The 18970-nt window shown below is 44.1% G+C and overlaps 1 protein-coding gene across 1 annotated transcript; it reads left to right on the top strand.

Annotated features, from left to right (window-relative positions):
* Positions 1–5006: 5006 nt before the first annotated feature.
* Positions 5007–18702, top strand: LOC146858086 (gamma-crystallin-3-like). The gene is made up of 3 exons (XM_085648847.1): positions 5007–5084; positions 15926–16168; positions 18366–18702. Exons 1-3 carry the CDS (start codon positions 5076–5078, stop codon positions 18639–18641), a joined length of 528 nt encoding a protein of 175 aa, XP_085504973.1. The 5' UTR covers positions 5007–5075; the 3' UTR covers positions 18642–18702.
* The last annotated feature ends 268 nt before the right edge of the window (positions 18703–18970 follow it).

Genomic DNA, 18970 nt, shown 5'->3' with positions numbered 1-18970 from the left:
CTGGTGCATACACATTAAAAGAAGAAGAGGTATTTGATTTATAAGAAGTTTGACAATTACCCAACGACTCTCTAAATCAGCTTCTTGATGCGTAACTGTAACTTGGTATTTCTTATGACATAAGGTAGAAACTCCGTTTTTTTTACCTAACGCAGGGGAAGAAAAGACATTGCCTACCCAACTGTGTTTCAGCTTAGAAGCCTCAAGTTCTGATAAATGCGTTTCTTGAATTAATGCAATATCAGTGTTTAATCTGGCTAAATGTGTCAGCACCCTTTGTCTTTTAATGGGGTCATTTACTCCTTTAACGTTCCAAGTTACAACTCTAAAAATGAACCATCAAATATAACATGAACAGTTATTATGCAAACAGTATAAGCATTACAATTTTTACTACATATGAGAAAGAAGTTAGAGAGCAGAATAATGCAAGAGAGACTCAGGAATGAAAAGAGAAAGAGGATAAGAATGAGAAGAATATTGTAAGGTATAGGGAAATAAATGGAGAAAGAGATAGAGAAAAAGAGAAAGGAGAAAAATAGGAAAGGAAATGATTGAGAGAGATGGAAACACAGAACAAAAGTACAATACAGATGTAACAGATGACAGTAAAGGTTGTAAAAAATAGAAAAGTGAGAAGAAGAAAGATTAAAGGAGAAAAACAGGTAAGGAGAGAGCTGAGGGAGAGCAAAACACAAAACAAAAAATACGATATAAAAGCAGCATTTGATAGTAAAATAAAATGTCGAAAAGACATACCACAACAAAGCAATGAAAAAGGGGATGGTGGGACCACATGAGGAAGATAGCACACCGGGTTGAGGACTCCGTGAGGACGCAGCACAGGGAGAACGGTCTCTAGGGAACAAGAAGATAACATATATCAAAGGGTCACAAAAACTGCACCTAAAGGGGTTCAAAAAGAAATAATGTTAACAACGGGACTTACTGCAAGACAAAAATACAGCAGTGAGAAAGATATAACAAATACAATAACATAGAATGGATTGATACTCAAAACAATTATGCTCGAGGAATGTCCATAGAAACATCCCTACAAGAGTTCAGGAATTGTTGAAGCAACGCTGGATCCTCATATTTCGTTGTTTTATTGTTGTAAGTCACTTTGAAGAGGCACAGGTGGAATAAGCCATAACGAGCATTCAAAGAGCGAAGAGCAGGCCTCATTTCCAAAAACCTTTTTCCGACGATCAGCAGTAGCTTTGGGGTAATTCTGCGCAAAGAAAAGACTGGAGCCATTCCAAGTGATCTTTCCTTTCTGCTTGGCAGCCTGAATAACTTTAAGTAAGTCTGTGTACTCTAAAAAGTACAGGATGACACCCCTAGGCCTAGTTGAAGAGGGAGAGGAGATAGAAGAACTTGAAATTGAGCCCAAACGATGTGCTCTCTGAATATTCAAGGATGGAGAACTTGGAAGGCCAAGAAGCTTAGGTAAAAATGATTGGAAGAAAGATAAAGGATTCGTTCCTTCAAGGCCTTCCGCAAGCCCGTAAATGCGAAGATTATTACGTCAGTTTCTGTTTTCTAAATTTTCGACCTGTTGTTTGAGATTTTGAATTTCTCTGGGAAGACAAGGAACTTGGTCAGTGGCTATTTGGATTGTAGCGACTTTTTTCTCAAGATCCTCGACTTTTTGTTCAGTGTGCGACCAATTAACTTCGAGAATTTGTAGACGTGAATTTGTTTCAGCCATATAGGGTTTAAGTGAGCGAATTTCCTCAAGTAAAAGCTCCATAGAAATAGAAGGAGAAATATTGGTAGGGGAGGGAGGATTCGCTTTCACTCGTTTTCTAGGAGTAGAGGCAGAAGTGGATGGTAATTTAGATGAAATTTTAGAGGTTGTGCGACAAGCAAGGGGAGAGGAGTTTTTAGTTGCAAAAAAGTCAGTTGTTGCATCCTCCATATTGTCTTGTAGTACACTAAAAGGATTGTGGTCTTCCAAGGACCTGTTGGGTGTAGTAATTCGCTGAGAAGAATTCCGGTTGTAGCGTGATGTTGCCATTGGAAGTAAGAATAGCAAAACAGGCTCCAAAATGGGGGGGCCAGAGAAGAGCGAAAGAAAAGCTAAATTGAATGTCTATAAAGGCCAGCCAAAAATGAGTATCTTAGTAGCAGGAGTTCAGTGAATTGTATTATGAGACAGGAGATAAGCAATATGCAAAGGAGGTGGTAAACACAGCAAAAATGGCGGCCGCTTCAATGCCGCGGTCAGCAAACGGCAAATAATTGAAAAATAATGTGAAACTTCTTCCCCCAGCTACGCACAACAAAAATCACAATGTAGGTCTCAGACTTTTTGAGAAAAAGGTGAGCAAATACCCTACAATGTAAGCATGGGTGATTGTAACCACATCCAACTGAAAATGGCGGTCGCTTAATTAGAGTCGGTCTGCAGGCAGTAGGCTGCTCAAAAGCAGTAAGTTTTATCCTATCTCCAGTACTATATAACTACATTCCATAGCACAAGCATTTGGGAAGAGAGAGCTCACATTTTACAGCCCTGCTGCGGTAAAAGATAAGCAGTGGCTCTGAGGCTCAGCACTAACAACAAAATGGCGGCCATGTTGTGAGGCTCGAGGTACAAGAATTCATTACCTCATAAACAGCAGAATTTTGTCAGGTTGTAAAAGTCCATAAGGAATGTCCCCATAATAAGGAGCGTTTGGAAGAAAAAACTTAATTTACCATGCAGTGTGAGGCAGAAGACTGACAGCGGCTACTGGGATCGGCACTGAAGACAAAATGGCGGTCGCTACTCATCTGTGCATCCCAGGCAGCAAAAAGTAGAAAAACAGCAATTTCCCCCTCACAACTTCCATCCGCAAAGGTCTCCGGAGAAGCAGCAGGAGTTCTGCTGTGATTAGAGGCAGTCTTGAAGACCGGGTAGCCGTTTAAAATCCCCAGAGAGCTCCCGTTGCCACTACGTATCCATGGAGCTCCCGAGAACGGCAGCCATCTCCTCCGGTGCCTTAGCCACGCCCCTAAAATCCATCTTTACCATAAGTTGTGATTTTAAATTGTGAATCCAGAGACACCATAGTTGAAATGTCTATCTTTTCCCAACTGGAAATTACACTTATAAAAGGTAATAAGGTAATCCTAATGTTAACCTATGAGAGAGATAGACCTTGCGGTAGTGAAAAACTAATTTAAGAGTTTTCACTATCAGGACATGTCAAACTTAAAAGTACATTTCCAACTTAAGGACTTATATGTAGCAAAAAGGAAGGTTTGGGCCTAGCAAGAGGTAGTAAAAAGGAAGGTTTCGGCCTAGCAAGAGGGTTAACTTGGCAATTCGACATGATAGTTTAAAACTGCGCATACAGGCTCTGCAATGACAGGCCTGAGACAGCTTTAAAGGTCTATGGCACAATAAGTGCTGCAGGCCCACTAGTAGAATTTAATTTACAGCCCCTGGACACATGTTGAGCACTTTACTAGGGACTTGTGTGTAAATTAAATATGGCAATTGTGGACAAGACAATGTTACCATGTTTTAGGGAAATAGATAATGCACATTAGCACAGGTTAGCAGTGGTAAAGTGCCCAGAGTCCTAAAGTCGGCCAACAGGAGCTCAGAAGGCAAACAGTCAGGGGAAACTATGCCAAGGATGCCAAGTCTAACAGTCAGTGTTTTTTTGCTGTCTGTCGCCACAAGGCAAAACTAGGTGGTGAGGGTTATTAATAAAATAATAATAAACCATGGGAGAACATTTACAACACCTACAAGAACTACTGTGATGGGAGTTCCAGTCAATGTTCAGTGTTGTCTGTCAGCCTGGCAGACAACTTTAGATTTGGTGATTGGAGGTCTGTCAGGATAGCGGGGACAATGTCCGCTACCATTCCAACAGTGTACCCTCAGTCCACCAAACTTTAAATCAGCCCCTATGTCTTTTGTTGTTAGAATCTCCAACAAAATCTTCCAACCTGGTGGCAGTCTCCATGCCACAGCAGTCCTTATGCAAACAAAAGTAAAAGTCTTTATTAGTTCAGTCGTAAAATTAAAATTGTCTGAGCTGTGATACTTTTAAGGAAAGACTGAAAATAAAAGGCACAGATCATACCATACAACATTTTTGGGAATAACATTGTGATCTAAGTGGTACCAGTGGTGCAGTGATATGGAGGCATTGTATATAGTCTGTGTCAAAACATTTGTATAGGGGACTTCCCCTCTCAGAATAAGCACGTTATTTTAAGGCTTCAATGGGAGAAATCTCTCTATCACTTTTACTATTTAATAATGGTTTATTTAATTTAATTACTATGTAATTAAAAACACCTCACTCGAAATACAATCATAACATTCAATATGGCATCTTTTAACCGAAGTATTTTTACGTACATTAAATATGAAATACTATTATGTAAAAAAATATGTAAACAAATTCAAGAGTTTGCATCTATTGTACATGTCTGCGGCTTCCAGGTAATCATTTTCTATTTTATCTTTGAACTTTCAAAGAACGATAATGGTCGTGGCAAGTATTAAATGAGATGAATCCATATATCTTAATACTATATTTCTTGTTGCATATTTAGATATATAGATGATTCCCTTGTCCTCTTATCTCCACTTTTTCCCCATAACAGCAGAAGTAAAAACAAATCCACCGTGATATGTTATCAATGTGTTTGCTTTATACGTTTCTGTCATGAAAATCTGAATTGAAAGTAAACTCGAGCGACAAAAAACAGAGGTATCATTGCCAGCCCTCAACTCTTTTCATTGAAAAAAGGGACAATACACCGTTCACCAGGCAAACAGTAATGCAATGCATTCCTTTCACAGCTCTTACGCAAATTGCATTGTACTTTTTACCCAAAAAACACAGTAGTTGAAGATCGAACAATCCGCAGAACAATCCACCATGGAAATGAGAGTGCTGTACATTTGACTTACTAGGCAGAAAGCGGGGCCCCTTTAGAGAACGCATTGTTTGCATTGACCGAGACCCAGTCCCGGTGGAAGTATATAAGGCCAGCCAGATAAACCCACTCACAACAAGTAGACCAGCTCTGGCGCCATCGACAGCAGCCCTCCAGCCAGCATGGGGAAGGTATGAGAGATGCCTCTGAACGCTTTGTCTGGTATTCCTCCTATTCTCGTTTGCACACACGTTGTTCACTGATTCCGTTCAGGCTGAACCCACCCCTGGAATAAAGCTCAAAAGCTGGCGTTTGTACGATTATGGATAATTTTTGAGCTCTGCAAACGTTTGTAACTACTTTTGCTATCACTGCTGTTACCTTGTAGTTTATTTTCTGTTCATTGTGATTAGATGATGTGGAGACTTTCGCATTTCCAATGCTAAATGCACGTCTTAAAAGTAATGCATCCATATCAGGAGTAGGAAGATAAGCACAATGACATATTTAAATAATAAATTAACATTTAACTAATATAAAAAAAATCAGCGCATAAAAAATCACTCGGTGTCGGTCATTAAATTATTTAACAATTAGCCACATGGTGGAGAAGTGAGCAATATTAATTACACTTTTGAGTGAACCGCATCCGAATTAGTTGTAAGATACACTTACGTTTGACGTGCACGCACACATATATGTACAGATATGTTAAAACATAAAATAATCAAGAATTGGCAAAGCCAATAGGTCTCGGCTGCCAAAGGGGAATCTATTGGGTTTGCCAATTCTTGTTCACATTGGCATTAGCAATTGCCAAATTGATTGCCAGCGCGACATAGTGCATGCATCATGATGTGAAATGGGGAGCAGGATTAGGGAGCAACGGATGATTGGGAGAACAGGAGCATACCAAATAAACAGTGCACGAGGGGCTGGATGAAAAGACAAAGGATGATGAGACAGGGAGTCATGATGTGGCAAACCAGAACAAAGGATCAGCGTGGAAGGTATATTAGAAGGATCAAGAAAAACATGCATTCTCATGCAGTGCTAACAACTAATTTCAGCAATAGAGAACGCATCTGTAAAACCGAACTACCACTGAGGAGGGTAAATACAAGATTAGGTAAGACAGCTATTGAATCAAGATCAGACTTCCTAGATAAGCAAAAAGTTATCCAATCACGAGCATAGGGGCTGGCCAAAAGCCCACTCCAACTATACGTAATGGTTCAGAAACAATAGGTCCTGGCAGGCAGTTAACGCTGGCTACAGCCAAGACCTAAAAATGGAAAGCTCACTGATAAAATAGGCTTTACAGCACTGCAGTGAGTTTTTGGTGCCCCATTTTCAAGCATGTGTTCAGAGAAGCGTACATACTGTCCAAGTCCTGACTGCCCATACTGCGTACCAGCCGTTTCCAGAGGAAGCTGGAAGGGTGAGACTGGTCTAGTTTTGTCATAGAGATAATTTGTTACTTGCAGTTCATAAGTTACAATCATAATATAGCACAGTGAGCAATTGTTAGAACTGGAATTCCTGGTTGGCTGAAGTATGCACCCAGGTCACACAGGAACAACCACTCTAGTCAGGGAAAACTAGATACACACTTGTAACACACAAATACACAGTAACACAATGAATACACCAAAAAAAGACTCCACACAGGGTTAGAACAACTGAGAATATTTATCTGAGCAAACTGAGACCAAAATGACAATATTCCAATCAGTGGAAGCTAAGATATGAATTTTTAAAGATCAAATGCAAATATAGTGCTTAGAAGTCACTAGCGGTCAAAAGGTTACTTGAGGTTGCGAGGGACTGGTGCACAACCAAAGTTCGGGCCGACCGCAATGGATGGCAGGCCGGCTACTGGACCCACCCACGGTCCGCTGAGAAAGTACGTTGGATCGATCAAAGCGTCACCTCGTCACCTCTGAGCGCACTATGCATCACTCTTTTCTATGCAATTGGGTCGCTGTCAAGCTTTGCAGAAATGAAGGCAATGTGTCATCATTGATCCGCACAGAGCATTGTCGGCAGGCCGCGTAGGCTGTAGAACCAATGTAATTGTACAGCCTCTTAGTCGGAGATGAAGGATGATGCATTGGTTCCGACCGGCGCAGTGGTGATAATGCTTCCGTTTTGTAGCAAAACAGCTGCATAATCCACTTCTAAGGCCCACAACTTGGAGAGAGCACCTCAGGCGAGGGTAGGACTCACAGAAGGCAGAGTACAGCAGCATCAGCAAATTTGTAGGAAGTCTTTTGTGTCCTTGGACTTCAGAAAAAAGGAAGCAAGCCAGCAAGCACTTGGAGAGCACTTAGAGGGAAGTTAGAGTCCAGCTGTCTTTCAGCAGAGTCAGGAGCAGCAAGGCAACAAGCAGAAAAGCAGTCCTTCCAGCAAAGCAGTCCAGTTAAGTCATTGAAGCAGTACAGTAGTTTTTCTGACAGAGCTTCAGTTCAAGATCCAGGAATGTTTGATTTAAGGGGGTCAGAGACCCAGTACTTATACCTAAAGTGCCTTTGATGTAGGGGGTGACTTCAAAGCAGCTCTCTGAAGTGCAGAGGGATGCCTTTCAACCCAGTCCTGTCTGCCAGGCTACTTGTGAGGGGTCAATCAGTGCTTTGTGTGTGGACAGGACACTACCTAATGGAGAGTAAGTGTCAGCCCCTACCATTCCTCCCTGCCCAGGAACACACATCGGAATGTAGATGAATGCAGGTGAGTTCTCAGAATCCAGATGAGCCTCACCTTCCTTTTTTGTGGCTGTCTAGAGTGAATGCACAAAGTGTATCTGTCAACCAACCCAGAAATGTGTTGGAGACAGGCTGTACGCACAAAGAGCAGTAAGTACAGAGAAATGTCCACTTTCCAAAAGTTTCAACAATGCACTAACCATCACGTTTGAACTGCTATTAACATTATTTAACAGAGTAAGGCCATTCAATGAATTATATGATCTTAAGTATTTATTTACTATATTGATGTCATCTTTTTGAGCTAGTGAAATAGTTTATTTACTTTAAGAGTCAGACCAAGGGGGAAACTTCCTTTTCCCCATTTGTCAACATACATTGAACTTTACATGTCAAACATAAAATAACACTGTTGTACACAAAAAACATAAATTACACACATTATTGAGCCAGTCTTGTCTTTCAAACAGGCAGCAACCTTACAACTGTTTCAACAACCAAATTCTTTGTCAATATTGCGGTGCTGCCCACCAAAGGGAAATATTGCTAGGCCTAGTAGGAAGGTAGAAATTTGTATAACTTCCTACATAGGGCAAAATGTATTAAATACATATTCCCTGTGTTATGTGGTGCCCACGCGTTTCAAGCCCCAGAGTAAATGTAGGGATTCTCTTCAGGGCTTAGACTGGATGCAATCGAAAAAAAGAAAAAATGGGGGAAGGTTCAAGAATCAATTTCTAGACTCTCCTAAAAACTAGTTACATATATACAAATGTGGTTCTGGTACCTAATTAAATGTTTTCTTGCTTTTGTATGGGCACAAAATCAGAATTCAAAGGAGTTCCAAGTGACTCCGACTGTAATGCAAATAATGCCATGATAAGTGTGCGCACCAATCAAAGACCACAAGGTAGCACTTCTGTAGTGTGAAAATGCAATAATAACTTACGTTTGATTGTTAAAAAAATACACTGATTAGTGATAAAGCCTCATGGCGGTTTATTCAAGTGATGTCGTCATCCTTATACGTAGCGGCGATCAATCTCTTAACCGTTCATTCTGAAAACAATGAAATACTCCGTCTCAGTAGAGGAAAGAGGTTACGCGATCATTGGTAGAGTTTGATACAGTTGCATAGCTGACTTACTTTCACGGGCGCTCGTCGAAGCGTGTTAGGGGTCTTGACCTCACTTCGTTCATGCATTCACTTATGAGTTAACAGTTGTTTTGTACTTCTTACCAGTGATGTTGCAGTGTGGGTAGATGAGTCCCAGAAGAGGGCTGGTTCATCTTAAGATTGTCTACCTTTTATGGAGGGAGAGCACTAAATTCTACCTATTTCTGCCATTTCGTTCAAACCACTAATAATACTGTTAAATCTTGCAATCTGATAGGCTTCTTTTCACAATAAAAGTGTCTCTGTGTCACCTCCTCTGGGGTTCGGTTTGATCACAGAAATGACAGTCCAGTTTAAATCTTTCTTGCTATGTTTTTTTTGTGTGAAATGATTAACCATTGGAGCTGTCAGTACTTTATTTTTAATCCGTTGTCTTATCTCCTGATTTGTCTTGGCAATGTAAATTTTACCGCATGGGCAAATTATGGCATATACAATTTTTCTTTTTTTCTGCCTGTATGGAGGAGAGGGCGGTGTCCAGATCCGAGTATAGATGACTCGGGTGACATGCCTCACCCACATAGGTTCATCCCCTCCACGAGCCTGGGCTATTCCTGCTGACTGTATGTCTGTGGTCCTGCGCCTGCAGCGGAGATGGATAGGGACTGCTCCCCCAAGACATCCGCTCTGCAAACTCAGACTAAGATGGACCAATATACCACCACAGACCGCAACCCAACAGATGGGACGCCTGGGGGCCCTGGGACTGATCTCTCAACCATCCTACAGGCCATCGTCGCCTCCCAGGCTTCGGTGGAGAGCAGGATCAGGGAGGTCTGGGTGGACATTGCTCTTATACATCAGGACCTTCGTAACACCACGGCCCGGATCTCGGAGGCGGAGACCCATTTCTCCACGGTTGAGGACGAACTTGGGCAGCTGAAGACTCAGGTGTCCCGCCTGCAGACTCGTACATCAGAGCTGCATTGTTGGGTGGAGGACGCCGAAAACCGTTTGTGGTGGAATAACCTGCGCCTGGTGGGGTTCCCAGAGGGGGTCGAGCAGGGTCATGCAGACACCTTCATAGAGGCATGGCTGAAATCATGGATGCCCAAAGATGCCCTGTCGGTCTGGTTTGCTATTGACTGCTCCCACCGCTCTTTGGCGCCTAAACCTCCTCCTGGTGCCCCGCACCGTCCTATCATAGTGAGGATCCTCAACTTCTGGGACAGAGATGCCATCCTCAGCACGGCCCGAGCTCAGGGCCCCCTGAAGTACCAAAAAAGCACCATCATGCTCTTCCCATACTACATGAGGGAGATGCAAGCCTAGCGTTGTTCCTATGCTGACGTTAAGCAGAAGCTTAGCAACTTAGGGCTTAGATATGGCCTCCTCCTCCCGGCTCGCCTCTGAGTTATCTTACACGGCAAAACAATCTTTTTTGACACCCCGCAGCCTGCCTGGACCTGGCTCACTGAGGAACGGCCCTTGTGGACTCGACATGCTTCCCCCCAGCGCTGTCTGACCCGTAGCAAATAAGTCTGTCTTCTCCCAAGCAACAGCGGAGACACACCCAGTCTCGTAGGAGGGGTTTAGCGGGGGGAGGCATCATGGTCGCCGGACCTCGGGCCCAGTGGGTGGCCACCAGAGGGGCCACCCTTGCTCCTTGATGACCGAAGCCGTGCCAGCCCCATCGACAACATGAGCCGCGATACAGACCCATCCGGGGCCTTGCAACCTGCCTTGTTGGGCTCATACCTTTTTAGAAGCCCCACACTCCAGGACATTGATGGAGATGCGGCAGTCTGATTTGCAAAAGGCTGTTGGGCCAATACCGGGGTAGATCTCCGTGATCACTATCCACTTAGACACAGGCTGATGACCGTCCACATCCGTCACAATGGCCACAAACTGCCCTACTAAGCGTTTTAGCTTGGCTGCCTGTTATAGTTAACTTGTTTTCTTTTCAGGGCGACAGATGCTTCGGTTCCAGAAGTATAGGGAGGGGGAGGGGGTAGAGTGAGGTAGGGAAAAGAGACTGTCGTTCCAGTTTTTTGTTGACACACTTGTTCCTTGCACTAGCATCTTTGACCGGTAGCATGGCAAGCGCGCACACACCTCACACTACAATGATGCATTTCCTAACTCGCGCAGACGGAACAAGCCTGCCGCCTGTTCTGTGACGCCCACCACACAACTGTGTTTCCCATGAATGACACTCATAGTGGGAGGGGAACGCTTCATATAATGTCCTGGAATGTTAATGGGATGTTAGACAGAGTCAAGCGAACAGCGGTCTTGAAATACGCACAACGCCTCGCAATTAACATACTGATGCTCCAAGAAACCCACCTTTCAGGTAACAGCTGCCTCTTCCTGGCAAGGTACGGCTACGGCAGGGTCTGGCACTCCGGCTTCAACCGAGGGTCGAGGGGTGTAGCCATTCTTGTCTGCCTTACCCTCCAATTTGTACTACCCAAGACAACTGCTGACCCTTCGGGTAGCTTTGTGGCCTTGGAAGGAACCATTGTTGACCGTGATCTGAATTTGCTATCCCTGTACTCCCCTCCAACCGTGATGTCCTCCACCCTTAAGCATATTGCGAGCCTGGTTGCCGCCTAGCCCCCGGGAATTACTGGTGTTAGGGGTGACTTCAACGCAGTTATGAACCCTGCCCTTGACACCGCCAGAGCCCCCTCGGCCTCTAGAATCTCCCACGCTAATCTTTTGATGAACTGGACAGCCGCTTTAGGGCTTTGCGATGCTTGGAGGCTTTCGCATCCAGTGACCCGACAGTACACCCACACCTCAGCCTCCCATCGCACGCATGCACAATTAGACTATATTTTCATGCCGGCTATGGACTGTCGAGTAATTAAAGATATCACTATCCTCCCGAGAGGTATTTCTGACCACTCACCCTTAATGATGGAGACTGGCAACCTCCCAGAATCCTTGTGTCTGATTTGAAGGCTAAACGCCTGGTTTCTCCAGGATTAAGGGCCCGATTCACAGAACTAACTTAAGACAAAATCCTAAACTTACTACCATTTTGGTATTCACAGAAGGCACTTCCTCATTTTGGTATTCACAGAAGGCACTTACTCATTTCGGTATTCACAGAAGTTAGGAGTCCTAACTTTAGGACTCCTAAATGCCTTCTGGGAATACCGAAAGTCTTAAAATTAGGATTTTTCGTAGTTTAGTAGTAGTATAGTTAGGACTCCTAACTTTAGGACTCCTAAATGCCTTCTGTGAATACCGAAAGTCTTAAAATTAGGATTTTTCTCAATTTAGTAGTAGTACAGTTAGGACTCCTAACTTTAGGACTCCTAAAGGCCTTCTGTGAATACCGAAAGCCTTAAAATTAGGATTTTTCTCAGTTTAGTAGTAGTATAGTTAGGACTCCTAACTTTAGGACTCCTAAATGCCTTCTGTGAATACCGAAAGTCTTAAAATTAGGATTTTTCTCAATTTAGTAGTAGTAAAGTTAGGACTCCTAACTTTAGGACTCCTAAATGCCTTCTGTGAATACCGAAAGCCTTAAAATTAGGATTTTTCTCAGTTTAGTAGTAGTAACGTTAGGAGTCCTAACTTTAGGACTCCTAAACTGAGAAAAATCCTAATTTTAAGACTTTCGGTATTCACAGAAGGCATTTAGGAGTTCTAAGGTTAGGACTACTAACTTCTGTGAATACCAAAGTGAGTAAGTGTCTTCTGTGAATACCAAAATGAGTAAGTGCCTTCTGTGAATACGAAAATGGTAGTAAGTTTAGGATTTTGTCTTAAGTTAGTTCTGTGAATCGGGCCCTCTGACTTTAGGGAATCGGTGGATGAGGAGCTCCAACGTTACTTCACCACCAACCATGGCTCGGTCTCCTCAGCTAGTTTTCTATGGGAAGCTGGTGAGGCCACCATTCGTGGCTTCGCCAAAGGCCAACTCAAACTCCAGCGCACAGCGCAAGATGCCCGGCTTACGCTACTGGAAGCTCAAGCCAACCTCATTGAGGGCCTGCCGCCTGAGGAGAGATCTGAGGCCCAGGCCAGATGATTGCCATTTTTGAGAGATGAGCTTCGGCAGACTTCCTTGAAGGCCGCCAAGCTGTTGTGGGTGTCCTCTGTGGCAAGAGTTTATGGGTGGGGAGACAAAACGGGAAGCTCTTCCATTGCCTGGCCACGTACCCGTTGGCTAACCACATTATACCGGAGGTGTTTGCCCCAGATGGCTCGACTCACCACTCCCCGGGGAAGGTAGCTCAGCGCTTTGCCACTTACTATGCCACCTTCTATTCCGCTCAAACTCCTGATCTTTCGCTCCCGGAGCTGCTTCATCAGGAGAAGATCTCTCTGCTGCAGCTTAGCGAGCCCGAGGCGGAGGCGTTGGACCTCCCGATTACTCTGGAGGAGATCCATGAAGCTATATCTCACATGGCCTCTGGTAAGACCCAGGGTCCGAATGGACTCCCGCAGGAGTTGTATGCAGCCTACCGAGACACGCTGGTGCCTCATCTCCTGGAGGTATATGCCGAGGCGATGGACAGAGGTTTGTTCCGTGCCAAAACCTATATTGCCACCATTGTGGTGATTCCTGAGTCTCAGCCCCCCTCAACGCATTGCTCCGAGTACTACCCCATCTTTCTCATCAACTCAGGACATAAGGAGTTTGCCTCTATCTTAGCCAACTGCATGCAACGGCACTTGTCCAAACGGGTCCACCATGACCAGTGCGGCTTCATGCCCTCTCGGGGTACCAGACACTGTCTCATGCTCCTCCACCTTGCTCTGGAGAATCGCAAGAGATTGACCCCATACTTGTCGCTCCTTCTCGCTGATTTCAAGAAATCTTTTGATTCAGTGGCCTGGCGGTATCTAGAGGAGGTGTTGATGGAGATGGGATTTGGGGAATACTTCCGCAACCTGGTTAAAACTCTATACAGTAAGCCGGGAGCCCGGGTGCTTGTCAATGGAGGCCTTCCCCATCAGGAGAGGCACGAGGCAGGGATGCCCCCTCTCGCCCCTCCTCTTTGCATTTGGGATGTAGCCCTTCACTTGCCTTATATGATCGGATGCACAAATTATGGGATGGAAATGGCCCAGGTTGGGGGAGGACAAAATTGCCCTTTGTGCAGACGACGTCCTGCTCTTTCTGGTGAAGCCAGCGCAGTCGGGTCCCCGGTGCCTCCGTTCATTGAGTCTATTTGAACAGGTCTCCGGCCTCTGGCTAAACTCTGCCAAATCTGTTCTGGTCCCCTTCATCTTTCGCGGGAGTGCTTCGACTGGCAGACCACAATACCCCTGTCTGGCTTTAGAGCATGGGATCTTATCGGGATCTCGAAGCTGGGTGCGGTATGGGGAGGGGACCGTCTGCGCTCTTTCCAAGACCTGCAAACCTGTTATTCCCTGCATCCTTCACAGTTCAATTGCTACTTGCAGTTGCGCCATGCCCTCCACTCCCACATGCCAGAGGGCACCTCCCTACCTGAATACAGTCCACCTGAGGCCCAAATCATGACTGGCAACCTGGGGAAAGGGGGGATTTCCTGCATGTATTGCTCCCTTACGAACTACACTCCAAATGAACTACACCTCCTCAGAGGTCGCTGGGAGGGATGGCTCGGGGCCCTTGAGGACGACGATTGGAGAGACGCGCTAATGTAACCTAAAACAGGCTCCGCTTAGTCCAAATATACTATCTCCACGCCGCCTATCTTACACCGCTGCGCCTTCACCACGCAGGGCTCAAGTACGAGACGTCATGCCCCCATTGTAGTCAACCACAAGCTGATTTGTACCACATGGTATGGCTCTGCTCAGTAATCATACGCTTTTGGGAATCTGTGGTCGGAGAACTCACCAAGGTCCTGGGCTGGGAGGTTCCTCTTAACCCACTGAATGTACTCTTGGGGGTCACCGAGGGGCTGGATGGATTTCGGATTGACAAACTCTTTTGAAACACAGCCATGATGGTAGCCAAGAGAGACATTGCGGCAAACTGGCTGAGCCCGACGGCGCCCACCTTGACACGTTGGCGCAGGGGGGTGGACTGGTGTGCGGTGCAGGAAAAACCCATGTACGAAGCCAGGGGATGCCCAAAGAAATACCGCAAAATGTGGGGCAAATGGGTGGGGGTGATAGAGGATTGAGGGTTTTCCGGGGTAACCCAGCAACCCAATTTCTCAAATAGGTGATAAATAACAAATTAAATATATGTAAAGGAATAGGTCATTGGGGAGACATCCAGAAATATTGTTGCACCGGGTGCCACCAACGCTAAAGATGGCCCTGTCTTGCTACTTATTGGGCTGGGGGATGCTAACATCTATCAAAATGATCTTTCACTGTGTTCTCAGCTTCTTGCTATGTTAACAGTGAATCCATACACTTATATTTAGATTTGTTTCATGCTTGACATCTTATGTTTTTTGTGTTCTCCGTATGTATGTCTGTGGGTCTGACTCAATATCCTGGTGCCCTGTAAGGCTCATAATTTACTATGCTTCAAAAGCGAATAGTATTGAATATATCATGAAAAATGTGTTGCAGAATTCACCATTTCTTTGCGATTTTTCCCCAAATTTTCTTGAGCAGGGAACCCTTTGCCCCGTTGTCATGGTCAGGTTTGCTCATTACGCTTGTTACGCACCATACGGCGTCTGGTCTGACGATATTTTCCAGGGATGCGTTGGGTTCCCAGTCTTGCCCTAATAATGGTATGGTAACTGCAAAATCCTCCCATTAGTGGCCTTGTATTAGTGGATGTGGTCATTAATGGGTGTGGTCATTCATTTAGATGCTCCAATTGTCTTCTTTAAACACAATGACTCCTAGTTCTCACAGCCTGTTAGTGAGGTCTGTTTCCTTTGAAACTTTTTGCACCATAATGAAAGAAATCTGAGGAATTGTGTGCCACTTTTGTTTGGATATACATATTCTAATGGTATAAACAGTTCTGTGCTTCAAGTGAATATTCATTGTTTTCTCTGAGTCACTTAAGGAAAAATGGCAACAATATTGTTTCTACTCTGTAAAAAACTCTGATTCACATTTTGGTCTTCTAAATGCTCTATCAAACTTCAAATTAAAAAAATCACATGATGTGAGTATTAAATTGTGTCTTGAAGCTTTAAGTATTGTTTTAGAAAACCCAGCCTGCTTAACCTAGAGATCCTTAATAACATGCTCTATCTCCAATCCACCACCCCCTTCACAGATCATCTTCTACGAGGACAAGAACTTCAGAGGTCGCTCCTATGAGTGCAGCTCTGAGTGTCCCGATCTGAGCTCTCACTTCAGCCGCTGCAACTCCATCCGGGTGGAAAGTGGCAACTGGATCCTTTATGAGCACCCCAACTTCAGGGGGCACCAGTACTATCTGAGAAGAGGCGAGTACCCGGACTTCCACCAATGGATGGGCTACAACGACTCCATCAGATCATGTCGCCTGGCTCCACAGGTACTTTTGGTTGTATTTGATGAGGTGTCAGAAAACTGTGCGCGAAGGCAAAGAATGCTACCTCCTCTCTCCTCACCACACTATAATAAAAAAGCGATATTTCACAATGTGAAATTTGATGTGATTTCAATATATGTTGTTTTTGGAGGCATAATGTAACCTATCCTGAAATGAGAGATCCTAGTTCAGTGATGAAAAATTCACATGCCACTAACAATGGCTGAATAAATACATATCCTGCACCTGTACATTCTCACACCAGTCTAATAAGACATATACTCCAGGAGCCCCTGTACTTAAAACAGAGCAACATACTCCAGGTGCTTGCAAGGAAACTATACTAGTCTGCCATTTGACAGGCGTGCTAGGGTAATGCCGATGCGTAAAGCCTACTTCTGATGTCGGTTTGGCAGTGGGCCAACTACATGATTCTACTCAGCCCGTGACAGCAGCCGCTGTTGCCCTCAGCCTAAACACTTACTCAGCACTGTGCTTCAGTGTACGACCGCTGAGGGGTAGAAATTCTGAAGTGCTTTCTATAGCACACGAAGAACGGGAAAATTATCCATGAATTGTATTTTCCGATCCTGGCTATGGCTATGTTAACATTATTAATAAGGTCAATGGTTATAGAAACATTATTTTTCTTCCTTGAATACTGAACATATATGGATTGGATCACAGCCTAGCCTGTTAATGTTAAAAAGAAAACATTCTGCACTCGGGTCTTTAACTTTCAGTTAGATACATATAAAATAAGACACTGCTTAAATTAAAAATAATTGAAAGCTAAGGTAATCAGTGGGAAATGCACTTCCGTACATTATGAAACCTCAATTAGTTAATGCACTGCAGGTTTTAACCTTGCATTACACACACTATAGGCTGCTACAAAAAGCACATAAAGGTTTAGGATAAAAAAAGTGCTTCCAAACTATAGTTTTTAGTAATACCGGGACTGTACACAGTGATTTTTTTTTTATAACTGTCCATTAAAAGTGCACACTTCACAGCTCAGCTGGTATCTCCCTTGCAATACCACTCAAAAAGGATACATCTGTGTTATCTGTCGTTCCCCTCAGACTCCATCCACTTCGACCACAGAATTTAACCTGTTATTTCTGAGAGTTAGTGCAGGATTTTAGACAGCACAGCTCAAACAGAAAGAGGCAAACCTTGCTCACTATTTCTGATCTGTGACATATGAAAATCAAGCTCGTCCTCGGACAAATATCAGGTTAAGTGAATGCGGGGCAAGCTCTGAGTTACAGCAACGTGTCATGATACAACCCTAGAAAAAAATCCCCAACAGCTTTACAAAATGTCAACAGGAAACACTGTTCAAAATAAGTAAAACATGAGTTATGACTCCTTGGGAGAAGAACAACTTAGAACAAGCATAGTAATGCTGCATCTGGTAAATCCCACACATCACAGGATCAGTATGCCCTGTGTGCTCTGTTACAGCACCACAGTGCCAGTGCACCCAGAATGAGAAACATACGCTCGAATTAAGACCACTTATTGGGTCAAAAGTGGTACTGTTTCCTTTTGATAATGTGTGCAGATCTGTACCATTGCTGTTTCGGATTGGAAATAGGCAAGTGCCAATTTTGCATTTTCAACAACGTGCAAACTTGTAAGTGTTGCACCAAAATTGCAATTGTTAAATTAGTGACAACGAACTGAAAGTGAAGATTTTGTGGTATTATATATAACGAAGGGTTAATGGAATCGAAGTTTATTCTGTGAGAATTTGACATTTTGGTATAAGGTCATCAGAATTGACAAATTGAGGTGGCATTTGTCTGGCTCTACCTCAGCAGCAATACAACAAAAGCGTGTACACGCTGCACTATACATCACACTGATTTAGAGAGGAATTTAGATTAGGAGTGACATTTTACACCTTCTAATAGATATAAAACTGAATTGAATCTTCTACAGAAGAATTGAACATTAGAGTGCCAGATGCTAGAAAGAATAGCCCACTCAGACGGCTTGCCTCTCTGACTATATGTGAAACCAAGTTCACCACTTTTAATCAGTCACTAAACTCGCCGTCATGAATGGGTTCTTCATGAATTATTTATCTTAACTAGTAAAGAGCAAGGAACTCATTTCTGGAAGGTTGGGCTTAGCTTTATAACTGCACTAGAATTGTCGCCTGAGACTTATCTTTGTTCACTCCTCACAGCACCACGGATCCTACAGGTTGCGCGTGTACGAGAGAGAAGACTTTGGCGGGCACATGATGGAGTTCTCAGATGACTGTCCCAATGTTCATGAACACTTCCGCTTCCATGAAATCCACTCCTGTAATGTGCAGGACGGGCACTGGATCTTCTACGAGGAGCCCAACTACAGAGGGCGTCAGTACTACCTGAGACCCGGCGAGTACCGGAGGTACAGCGACTGGGGAGCCTCAAGCCCCAGAGTTGGATCTATCAGACGGATGAGGGACAATTACTAGAGCAGCGACATGGAAGAAATAAAATTTTCTGTGTGTGACAGAATAAATTCGTTCAAATAACTTAAGCGTTTAACTTGTTTTGTTGCATTTTAGGATGAAGGGTTTTTGTGAGTCTCACTGTTGTGGGCTACGCCATGATCATAACAAGCTACATACGCACGAGGAATTATCAGTAGTGGCACAACAGGGCAAAGCCCATCCCCTCCAGGCATCACACTTTAGCCAGTGCCCTTATTAATGTTCTCTCACTAGTTAACCATTGCGACCTCATGCTGGAACATAACCTAGACTGGTTTTGTACTACTGAGACGTGGCTGCGCAATGACGCC

Source organism: Triturus cristatus, chromosome 3_2 (genome assembly GCF_964204655.1).
Source record: "Triturus cristatus chromosome 3_2, aTriCri1.1, whole genome shotgun sequence".
NCBI lineage: Eukaryota > Metazoa > Chordata > Amphibia > Caudata > Salamandridae > Triturus > Triturus cristatus.
Note: the sequence above shows the minus strand (reverse complement) of the source record. Positions and strands in the feature narration are given on the sequence as shown.